Source organism: Microcaecilia unicolor, chromosome 2 (assembly GCF_901765095.1).
Source record: "Microcaecilia unicolor chromosome 2, aMicUni1.1, whole genome shotgun sequence".
Taxonomy (NCBI): Eukaryota; Metazoa; Chordata; class Amphibia; order Gymnophiona; family Siphonopidae; genus Microcaecilia; species Microcaecilia unicolor.
Window position 1 is genome coordinate 90318902 of NC_044032.1, and position 12026 is coordinate 90330927.

General features: G+C 42.7%; 1 protein-coding gene across 1 annotated transcript in view; it reads left to right on the forward strand.

The window, feature by feature from the left end:
- Positions 1 to 12026, forward strand: part of ITGA1 (integrin subunit alpha 1) — a 409880-nt gene that overhangs the window by 285968 nt on the left and 111886 nt on the right. The window contains 2 exon segments of the mRNA XM_030193116.1: positions 542 to 684; positions 4266 to 4409. Coding sequence (XP_030048976.1) covers positions 542 to 684; positions 4266 to 4409 — 287 coding nt within the window.

The window sequence follows — 12026 nt, forward strand, 5'->3', positions numbered from 1 at the left end:
GCAGAAAGGGAATGAGTGCCAAACCTGTGTTGAGAAGCTTCCAAAGTGTGGAACTGGACTATTTCTTATACAGCGACTGTAAAAGCCATGTACCTTACAGGAAGAAAGAACATGTTGGCAGATTTATACATTTGTCATCTGAGTCCTTGTGAGTAATTCATGGATCAGGATACAGCAAATAATTTTTCTTGAGTGGGGCATACCTAAGACAGATGTATTTGCAATAGCTCAAAACATGAGTATGAGTGTTCTGCTCTAGGAAGCAATCAGAAAAAAAGAATAGCAGCATGTCTCTTTTCCTTTCACTGAGCAACATTTGTTCTGTACCCATATCTTCCTCATCCTCTGCTTGCAGAAATTTGAATAAAACTTACGATTTGTCTGGATAAGTGCCAATGAATATAAACTCCTGTTTGCTTAAATATTAACCTTTTATATTATACCTCCAAAATATCTGACTGTGAAATATTTGTATTTTAAAGCTGTGTTGAATGTTAGTGAGCTACTTTACAATGCATAACAAATATTTTATTGATACCAGGTTACACTGTGAATTCTGCATCTGTTCCCGGAGATGTGTTGTACATTGCTGGTCAACCTCGATATAATCATACAGGTCAAGTTATCATTTTTAAAATGATAGAAAGAGACATTAAAATAGAACAGACATTAAGTGGAGAACAGGTAAGAACATATTTGTATTTGTGGGTAATCTACAGATGAAATTAAGCATAGCATGATTCCTTAAAAAAATAAAAAATTTATAAAAGTCTACTGATATTGGCCCTAGTGTTTATTGAAAATTTCGAAGTCAATACAACAGAAGTCAAAGAAAAAGGAGAAAACAATTGTCTTCAAAGTTTTAACGTCTTAATAATAAATATTTAAAGAAACATAAAATTAAGAAGACAACAAAAGGGCCTAGGGGGAGGGAAATAGCTCCATAGTTACAGCTACAGGTTGATCAAAGACCATATTTGTTCCACACTCTTATTGCTCTGTGCCATATATCTTGACGCCTAAGAACTAGAGGATAGCGCTAGTAAATGGGCTAAGCATATCCTAACGTGGGACTCCCCTGCACACTAAGCCCATTTTTAGCATAGCTGTAAAATAAGCTTTTTCTCATTTGTTGAATATCTGGGTGCTAATGTCAGCATTAGCACATGAAAATCTTAGAATCTTCTAAACAATCAAAGCTTAAGAGGATAAAAATATGTAATCACTCAAAAAAAACCACAAATATCCTCATATCAACCATATATCTGCAAATTCGTGTAAAACTGCATTCACAATTCAGTTATCAAAAATTGGAGTTAAAAGCCTCAACAGGCTCCGATTATCTAGGCACTACGCCTTATATTTACAGGAGCACTTGCTGTCATCATAGGCAAAAACCACCTAAATCAACAAGTGTACAATCTTTCAAAATTAGATGCAAAATCTTATCTTATTGGGATGTTCAGCATCTTCATACTTTCCACCGCCGATTATGGCTAACGTTTTGAGAGCTTTGTCAGGGTCCGTGGTTAATACAGCTGTCAATACATCAAAATCCCATTTAACATCTTGAAAGAACCAGCAGCTTGCCACATAACAGTATAATAAATTGCCTCACTCTGCCCTGTTGGAGAGAAGAATCGGATACTAGCAGTAGTGGAGTGAGGCAATTCATTATACTGTTATGTGGTAAGCTGCTGGTTCTTTCAAGATGTTAATTGGGATTTTGTTGTCTTGACAGCTATACTAACCATGGACCCTCACAAAGCTCTCAAAACATTGGCCATAGTCGGCCGTGGACAGTATGAAGACACTGAACATTCCAATAAGATATGTTTTTGCTTTTAATTTTGAAAGATTGGACACTTTGTTATTATTTGGGGTTTGCCTATGATGACAGCAAGTGCTCCTGTAAATATAAGGCTTGGTGCCTAGATAATCATAGCCTGTTGAGGCTTTTTCCTCAAATTTTTGATGATTGAGAGGCAGATGCATCAAGCAAATGTTAAAAAATCTAAATCGTTAAAGTCCCTAACGATTTAAAAAAAACGAAGAATGCACCAAAAAAACAAGTCACACATGCTCGGATCGGTATTGAAAAGTACAATGTATCAAAGAATCGTAATACACGTCGGTAATCGGCCCCTAAATCATGCGCAGAGCAGCCAAGCGTTATGTTAGCTGCTCTGCGCATGCCACAAACAGTCAAAACACAAGCACATGGCTCCCAAATCAAAACAAAAATGAAAAAAGGGTCGGGAGGAGGCAAAGATGCTCGTCAGGAGCGTCCTGCATGGCCGTCCTTGCCCCCCCCCCCCCCCCCCCCGTCCGAGGTCGCCGTTTCCCCCCGCTTCCCCCTGCATTATAAATTAAAAAGCAAAACATACCGTTAGCAGCCCAGGCCCCCCTCCCTTCCTCACTAGTCTGTCTCCCCTCAGCTCCGCCTCCCGACATCATCCACCCTGTGCCCCGCCCCCTCTTGGGGTCGTCACCGCCATTACCCCCCTCCACCGGGCCCCGCTCCCTCTTAGTAAGTTACTGACGTCAGATGGGGGCAGGCCCAGGAGGAGAGAGACGCGCGACCGAAGCTGGGCAAAGACAGGCATCAGCTTTTCTTCTTGCCCGTGCAGCGCCTTCGGACAGAGGAGAGAGGCACTGCACGGGCCCGGTAAGAGGGAGGGGGGCCCGGTGGAGGGGGGGAATGGCGGCGACGACCCCAAGAGGGGGCGGGGCACAGGGTGGAGGATGTCGGGAGGCGGAGCTGAGGGGAGACAGAGTAGTGAGGGAGGGGGGCCGGGGCTGCTAACGGTATGTTTTGCTTTTTAATTTATAATGCAGGGGGAAGCGGGGGGGGGGGGCAAGGACGGCCATACAGGACGCTCCTGACGAGCGCCTTTGCCCCCTCCCGATTCTTTTTTGGATTTTTGTTGGGTAAGGCTCAAACATGCTCTGGATACGCTAACACTACATTGATGTGGTTTATGACACATTTTTTTAAAGCTTAAACACAGCTCTTTGTAATGCTACGTCCTTTTGACCAATCACAGCGCTTTTAGCTCTGCTAATGCGCTGGGATTGGCTCACTGTTTGTTTGTTTTTTCACTTTACGATTTTTCCTGGCACAGAGCTGTCCTAACGAGAGGTACAGACCTCTCGTTAGATTTCCTGCCTTTTTCCTGCGTAAAGGCAATCGGAAAAGGTTAGTGCATCTCGTTTCAATGGGGTTTGTACACAAATTGCTCATCTGCATTCCTTTTTCGTTAGCTGCTAGCTTCCTCGGTAAAAGCCCTTTGATGCATGCAACGGATCAAAATTTCCTCGTTAAAGGGTTGTTAGAGGATCGTTAAGGTTTAGTGCATCTGGGCCTGAATTCTGAATGCAGTTTTACATGAATTTGCAATTATATGGTTGATATGAGGATATTTGTGGGGGTTTTTTGAGGATTAGCACAAGGCCCTTAATTTTTATTTATTTTTTTTAACGCGGGAACACATACCACCTCCTGTTTAGGAGGTGCTAAGGGCTCCTGTGTTTTGTCTGCATGATTTAGTTAGATCACACTAATGTCAGCATGAAAGCTGAATAGTGCATCCAAACCCATTCTTTCCCCCTGATACACCTCCTCCCCCTCCCCCCCAAAAAAAAATGAATGTGTGATTAGCACACACAGATGGCAAAACTAATCCGGACCACTTTAGTGCATCCCACCTTAGGCCATTATTGCTGCATTAGGTGCACGTTAGCACCTAATGCAGCTTAGCAAAAGTGTCACTTAAGTCTACACATAAAAAACTAAATTCTATAAATGGCGCCCAAAACCAACGAGCGCTAAGTGCTATTCTATAAATGACATTAGGTGTCGTTTACAGAATAGTGCTAAGTGCCAGAAACTGCGACTACATTTAGGTGTGACCATTTACTCCAACGAAACTTGGGTGTAAATCCCCCATGCCTAAATTAGTATGGATCCACCAAAGAACGTGCCTAAATAATAGGAATGTGCCTTATCCATCCTTGACCTTTTCATGTCTGCGATTTTAATTAATGCCAATTAGCACCGATAATTGATAGGGCCAAATTGGGCATGCACCCAAATTTACACACACAATTTAAAGCACCATTTATAGAATGTTAGGGAAAATTAATCTTTTGTGTTCCCTTTATAATCATAATGACTTTTGCCTTCAGGTTGTTTAAAGTGATAGCTACATATTTAACATCCTTAAGATTTTTGATGCATGTTCATATTTTTTTTGCATTTCTAGATTGGGTCGTATTTTGGGAGTGTTATTACAACAATTGACATCGATAATGATTCATTGACTGACCTTCTCCTTGTTGGAGCTCCTATGTATATGGGGACAGAAAAAGAAGAACAGGGGAAAGTGTATGTGTATTCTTTAGACAAGGTAATGAGAAGCAAAGGAACCCAAAAAAATGTAGATTTGGGTTTTCAGCAAATCTGTTGAGTACATTCGTCTCTTGTAAAACCTCGTATTTGTAGGAGGAAATTTAATCTAAAAGGAAGATAAATCAGCAGAACACAAACCCATTTAATTACTTCAGTTGCTAAATGCTAAAAAATAAAAATGCAATCTGTGTTCCATAAATCCTGTAGTTGCTACTATCCTAATTTTTTTTTCTGACAAGTGATTTTATTCTATGAAAGTATGTTTGCTTTTTCTATCTATGCCAAAACTCCAAATTAAAATTAAATATATCTGAAAGGTATTTGCATAGGAATCCCAAACAAGCTGTTTTATATTGTGGCATAAATAAGATCTTCAGTTTGGCTTATACTTCTGTTCTTTTGAAAATGTTGAATGTGCCATACATCTGGATGCTTTAAGGCTATGGTTTTGTTTACTGTTGTTCATACTTTTGCATTTACCAAAATGACTTCAACTATGAGGCCTTATACTAAGCTGCATTAAGCCTGTAGCGAAGGTTTTACCACATGTTAAAAATTATGGAAGGATGCCCCCTACATGTCAGTGGCATTTTGGATCCTGGCCTAGTCTTTGCCAGGAGCAAAGGGGGACCACTCCCACCATATGCTAGTAGACCACCATAGAAACCTCTGAGTAGGTCCCAGAGAAGGGAGATAGGAGATGAGGCTTGGGGCTGCAGATGGCGAAGAGAATTAGATAGGTTGAGGCATGTGATACTAGAGGGATATCAGAAGAGGTGAGTAATATTGTTGTGGGATGAGAAAGGGTGAGTGATGTCAGGGACGTGCATCACTGCAGTTCTACATTTATTATTTTTGTATGGGTCTGCATGACATCACCATCACTTCACTGAACTGCAGTAATTTTGCTGCATACTTTGCCAACAAATTAAAAGTCTCCACCAGGATTTACAGACAATCCCACCCAGTCTCCAATCGGCTAACCTAGAGCGCACAAACTCTCGCCCCTTCCTCACACAGACATAAGGGACTCTTTTAACCCAATAACAGAGGAGAGCCTTGACGACATCCTAAGAAACCTTCGACCAACTACCTGCTCCCTTGACCCCTGCCCATCAAAAATAATGCAGCAGGCAAGTAGGGGCCTCATAGAAGCATTAAAAAGAGTGGTGGTGCATCCTTCTAAAAAAAGAACAACTTTGACCAGGACAAACTTGAAAATTACCAGCCGGTGTCCAACATCCCATTTTTAGGGAAACTTATAGTACAAAACAGTCTGTGATCAACTCAGTGATTGACTAGAAGAGAGAAACTGGCTAGATCCATGTCACTCTGGATTCAGACCCAGTTATGGAACAGAAACAGTCCTTGTATCCCTACTAGATGATCTTCACAGAAACTGAGACAGGGGATTTGCCTCGGTGTTAGTACTGATAGGTTTCTTAGCAGCTTTTGACACTGTGGATCACGATGTGCTAACACGACTGGCAGAAAGGGGTATTAGTGGAACAGTACTTGCCTGCTTCAGATCCTATCAGACAGGCAGCAGTCCATCGTGTTTGGCAGGACCTCATTACCACCATGAGCACTGACTTGTGGGGTACCACAAGGATCGATACTGTCACCTGTTCTATTCAATTTCTACCTCAAGCTACTAGCCAAGCTCGGTCAATGACACATAGTTCTACATCTATGTGGATGATGTGCAGCTACTTATACTCATTGAACCTGACCTACCCACAGCCCTGAATAAACTAACTACCTGTCTAACATCAATTCAAGAATGAGCTAAAAACAGCAAACTTTGCCTGAACCCAAGTAAAACTGAGCTTCTATGGGTCCCTAACACAAGTGGGGATATACCTGACATAAAAATCTCTTTTAGGAAATATGAACTCCCCCTCAAATCACAAGTCAGGAACCTTGGAAAACAATTAGATTCAGCACTTACTCTGATTCCCCAAATCCAATCAACCTTTAAGAACAGCTTCTATCATTTACAACAACTACGCAATCTGCAATTATCTGCCCAACATTCAAAGTGATTTAACTGGGCAAGAGATGCTGAATTCTATAAATGGTGCTCAAAGGTAGGTGCTGGAAAATAATCAGCACTATGTGCTATTCTGTAAAGGTAGTGTACCCTTTATAAAATAGCGCTTAAGTGTGAATCTCGCTCCTAACTTTGGGCGTCAGATTAACTTCTGCACCGGTCCTTTCCCTCTGACCCGTCCCGCCCCTTCTGATGCAACTTCCTGTTTTTGGAAGGGTGGGATGGGTCAGAGGGAAAGGTCCAATGCATGCCGGAGGCAGCCTGTGAGTAAGGCTTCTGCTAGCGCGGCAGCACTGAAAACTTCAGAAGAAAAGAAAGTGAGAAGAAGTGGGCAGGGCTGGTCGCAGAGGAAGAGACACTGGACTCTGTGTGTATGTGTGTTGGAAGGGGGGGGAGGAGGAGAATGTGGTAGTCCAGATTCTCCAGCAGCCCTTTTTAGAGATGGGGAAGTGGTAGACCTAGGAGACACAAATTGAAGTTGCATGTTGATACATTTAGGAGTAGTATTAGAAAATATTTTTGTATGGAGAGGGTGGTAGATGGCTGGAATACCCTTCCAGTGGAGGTTGTAGCAACAAAAACTGTGACTGATTTCAAAAATACATGGGATTAACACAGAGGATCCCTATATAGAAAGAAGATAGAATCAAAAGCAAACCTTCACGCTTTAACCAGGGCATAGAGAGATGTAATCTCATGGGGTAGCAGGTACAACTGTGGCTGCCTTTTTGGATCATACAAGTCTTTATCTGCTGTCATTTACTGTGGGAGAAAACCAAGTCCAAAAGACCAGTCCTGAAACCACGGTGGTAAGAACACCAAAATCACAGTTTATTGGGACCCTACACGGTCCGTGTTTCGGCTATAAAGCCTTCTTCAGGGGTCTAAAAACATAAAATGCAAAATGTAACCATAAAATGTAAAAACATAATGAAAAAGTATATATATAATATAAGAAAACTATATAAATATAAAACATTGAATGTACAACAAAAGCATGGATCATAAGACATGACAGGTAAAAATATAAGAATATATGTGTGGAAAAATCCAATTGTGTATACATATATATGGCAAGAGCAATAGACTTCTATAACACTCATAGAAAATTAAAAATATATATAAATAGGCTACATAAGATCACACTACAGACGACATAGGGATGGAAGGGAACTGTATTCCAGCTTCAAATTGAAAGACGCAGGCACATTTAAATGACATTATAAATGTACATACCAACAAATTGACGTGTAAAGATTTTGCTCATTGCTCCTCATTTTTCAGAGGTTCAGATGCAAAATCTTTACACGTCAATTTGTTGGTATGTGTGTTGTAAAAACAATAATCCCGTATTGCAGAGACGTTACTCGCATGTATCATAAAAACGGGTGATGGTAATGCTAAAATCACAAAATAGTGTCTCATAACTGGAAGAAAGAAAAGTAGTAAAAATAAAAATGAAAACCACCACTGTGACCAAAGAAATAAATACAAAGATACTTGGACTTGGTTTTCTTCCACCCCCTGTGTACTTTGCTGCTTTTGGCTTGTTTGTGGAAGACTTGGACCTCCTTTCCTTTGTGTCATTTACATTTACTGTGGGCCTGAAATTCAAATGATTTATGCTTCTAACTTTGGGGCTCTTTTACAAACGCTCAGTGCACGCTAACAGATATTAGCATACACTAAGTGCCATGTGGCCTACAGGTATAAAATAATATGCGTAGCATGTAGTATTCATTAATGTCCATTAGCGTGCTGTAAGTTTTAGCAAAAGAGCCCTTTTGAAAGATATGCTCATAAATTGGCCTCTCTGAAATTTTACTAGTGCTTAGTGCATAGTACATAACTTTTTAGTCAAAATTTGACTAAACTAAATTCAGAAGCATAAAAAGTTGGTAGTCTCAGGGGCAGATTTAGAGCAGTGGAAAAATGTGAGTTAAGCACTGATTTTCAGTACTAGGCTCATAAATCTAGGCAAAAGAATGTCAGTCCTAAATTTACGAGAATAAGTTATAAGCTCCTAAATTAAGATGAATTTCCAGCCCAAAAGTTGTTATCCTAAGTTTGGTTGAAAATAAGGCACAAATTTAGGAGCCCTTTTATTAAAGCTTAGCGCTGTGGTAATGTGAACAAGGGTGGGCCCAGAGCCTGGACAAAATGGAGCCTCAGATTGGGTTCAGGGGAACATAAACAATAGTTTGTCAAAAGTGCTAGGTATGAGAGGTCCTGTTAGTGTAACAGGCAAGGGAGAAAAATGTAAACTAGTCCTAGGCAGCAAAGTCCTCCCAAATTCCTGCTTCCGCAGGCCACAGCATGCACTAAGGTCTCTACTCAACAATATTCACCAGCCTGATCCTCCTTAACCTAGCTGTGCCCTGAGCTTTTATTCTTCCCAGACCATTCCTTCCTGGCTCCACCACTCCTGTGTCTCCCCCCCCCCCCCCCCCCCCCCCCGGTGGGTAAGACGTAGTTTTAAGGTGGTTCTCACCAAGGAGGTTTAATTCTTTTCAACAGTTTTTGATAGCGGGGGTTTCACGTGGAGGGGCATAATCGAAAGGGGCACCCAAGTTTTCCTGAGTGTAACAGGTAGGGGGGGATGGGCCTGGGTCCGCCTGCCTGAAGTGCATTGCACCCACTAAAACTGCTCCAGGGACCTGCATACTGCTGTCATGGAGCTGGGTATGACATTTGAGGCTGGCATAGAGGCTGGCAAAAATATTTAAAAAGTTTATTTTGAGGGTGGGAGGGGGTTAGTGACCACTGGGGGAGTAGGGGGAGGTCATCCCCGATTCCCTCCGGTGGTCATCTGGTCAGTTCGGGCACCTATTTGTGGCTTGGTCGTGACAAAAAAATGGACCAAGTAAAGTCACCCAAGTGCTCGTCAGGGATGCCTTTCTTTTTTCCATTATCGGTCGAGGACGCCCATGTGTTAGGCACGTCCTAGTCTCGTCTTCGCTACGCTTCCGACACGCCACAGTGAACTTTGGTCGTCCCTGCGACGGAAAGCAGTTGAGAATGCCCAAAATCGACTTTCGATTATGCCGATTTGGGCGACCCTATGAGAAGGACGCCCATCTCCTGATTTGTGTCAAAAGATGGGCGCCCTTCTCTTTTGAAAATATGCCTGATAGGCAAAGAGGGGCATAATTGAACAAAAACGTCTATCTCCATGGGCGTTTATCTCCGAGAACGGGTCCGTGAAGGGGCGGACCGAACCGTATTTTCGAAAAAAATAGACGTCCATGTTTTATTCAACAATTTGTGAGCTGGGCATTTTTGTTTTTCAGTGATAATGGAAAATGAAAGCGCCCAGCTCAAAAACGAATAAATCCAAGGCATTTGTTCGTGGGAGGGGCCAGGAGTCGTAGTGCACTGGTCCCCCTCACATGCCAGGACACCAACCGGGCACCCTAGGGGGCACTTTTACAAAAACAAAAAAAAAGGTAAAAGAGCTCCCAGGTGCATAGCACCCTTCCCTTGGGTGTTGAGCCCCCCAAATCCCCCTCAAAACCCACCGCCCACAAGTCTACACCATTACTATAGCCCTAAGGGGGTGAAGGGGGGCACCTACATGTGGGTACAGTGGGTTTGGGGGGCGGTTTGGAGGGCTCCCATTTACCAGCACAAGTGTAACAGGTGGGGGGGGGGGGATGGGCCTGGGTCCACCTTGCCTGAAGTCCACTGCACCCCCTAATAACTGCTCCAGTGACCTGCATAGTGCTGCCAGGGAGGTGGGTATGACATTTGAGGGTGAAAATAAAAAGTTGTGAAACGGCATATTTTGTGGTGGGAGGGGTTTGTGACCACTGGGGGAGTCAGGGGAGGTCATCCCCGATTCCCTCCAGTGGTCATCTGGTCTTTTAGGGCACTTTTAGGGGCCTTATTCGTGGAAAAACAGGGTCCAGGAAAAGTGCCCTAAATTCTCGCTAAAAACGCATATTTTTCTTCCATTATCGGCGAAAGGCGCCCATCTCTGATCGCCCGATAACCACGCCCCAGTTCCGCCTTCACCACGCCTTTGACACGCCCCCATCAACTTTGTCCGCATCCACGACGGAGTGCAGTTGAAAACGTCCAAATTCGGCTTTCGATTATACCGCTTTATTCGTTTTTGTGAGATAAACCTCTATCTCCCGATTTGGGTCGCAATATAGGCGTTTTTCTTTTTCAATTATAAGCTGGAAAGTAACCCCAGCACTGCCTATACTTTAATGTTGGGAACAAACACCACACACACAAATCTCTCTCACAGACCTCAGCAGTGACTTGTTTCAAACAGGGTCACAGTCCTGTCTCTCACCTTGCTCGCTATCAGTCAAAAAATCTTTAATACTACTTAAATTGTTCTTACTAATTTTAATATTTACCTTTAATACTTACCTTTGAGGAGGGGATTTGCAACCGTCATGCATCATGTTTCACTTGTCATCAGTCCAAAAAGTCTTTAATACTACTTAAGTTGTTCTTTCTAATTTTAATATTTAAGCACACTTTAATGAGGAGATCTGCAACCGACATGCACCATGTTTCGCCGTGGGCTGCTTCAGCGAGAGGTCCTCTCAAATGTCTCTCCGATAGATAAGTATGTTTAAATATTAAAATTAGTAAGAACATTTGAAGTAGTATTAAAGATGTTTTGGACCGATGACCAGCAAGGTGAGACACAGGGCTGTGAAACGAGTCATCGCTCAGGTCCATGAGAGAGATTTAAATGTGTGGTGTTTGCTCCTGACATTGAAGTATAGGCAGTGCTAGGGTTACTTTGCATTGAAAGGATGTTTAATAGATAGGGGATGGCATCTTGTGACAAGTCTGAAGCAATCTCCCCCATGCAGCCGCCATCTTGATAAACTCAATTAAACCTCCTTGGAGGCAACGGCAATGGAAGATGGCCAGAGATGGAGCTTGACGTACCGGCTCAGAAAGTCTGTTCCAGGCATATGGGTCAGTAAGATAAAAAGAATGGAGTCTGGAGTTAGCAGTGGAGGAGAAGGGTGCAGATAAGATTTACCCAGTGAACGGAGTTCCTGGGGAGGAGTATAGGGAGAGGTAAGAGTGGTACTGAGGAGCTGCAGAGTGAACGCACTTGTAAGTCATTAAGAGGAGTTTGAACTGTATGCAGAAACAGATAGGGAGCCAATGAAGTGACTTGCGGAGAGGGCTAATACGAGCATAGCAACACTGGCGGAATATAAGTCTTGCAGCAGAATTTTGAACAGATTGAAGGGAAGAGAGAGATGTCTTAGTGGGAGACCTGTGAGAAGCAAGTTGCAATAGTCTAAGCGAGAGGTAAGAGTGTGGCTAAGAGTTCTGGTAGTGTGCTCAGAAAGGAAAGGGTGAATTTTGGTGATATTATAAAGAAATGACAGGTTTTAGCAGTCTGCTGAATATGTGCAGAGTAAGGGGAGAAGAGTCGAAGATGACCCCAAGGTTACGAGCTGATGAGACAGAGAGGATGAGAGTGTTATCCACAGGAATAGAGAATGGGGGAAGAGGAGAGGTTGGTTTAGGGAGAAAGATAAGAAGCTCAGTCTTGGTCATGTTTAGTTTCAGATAGCG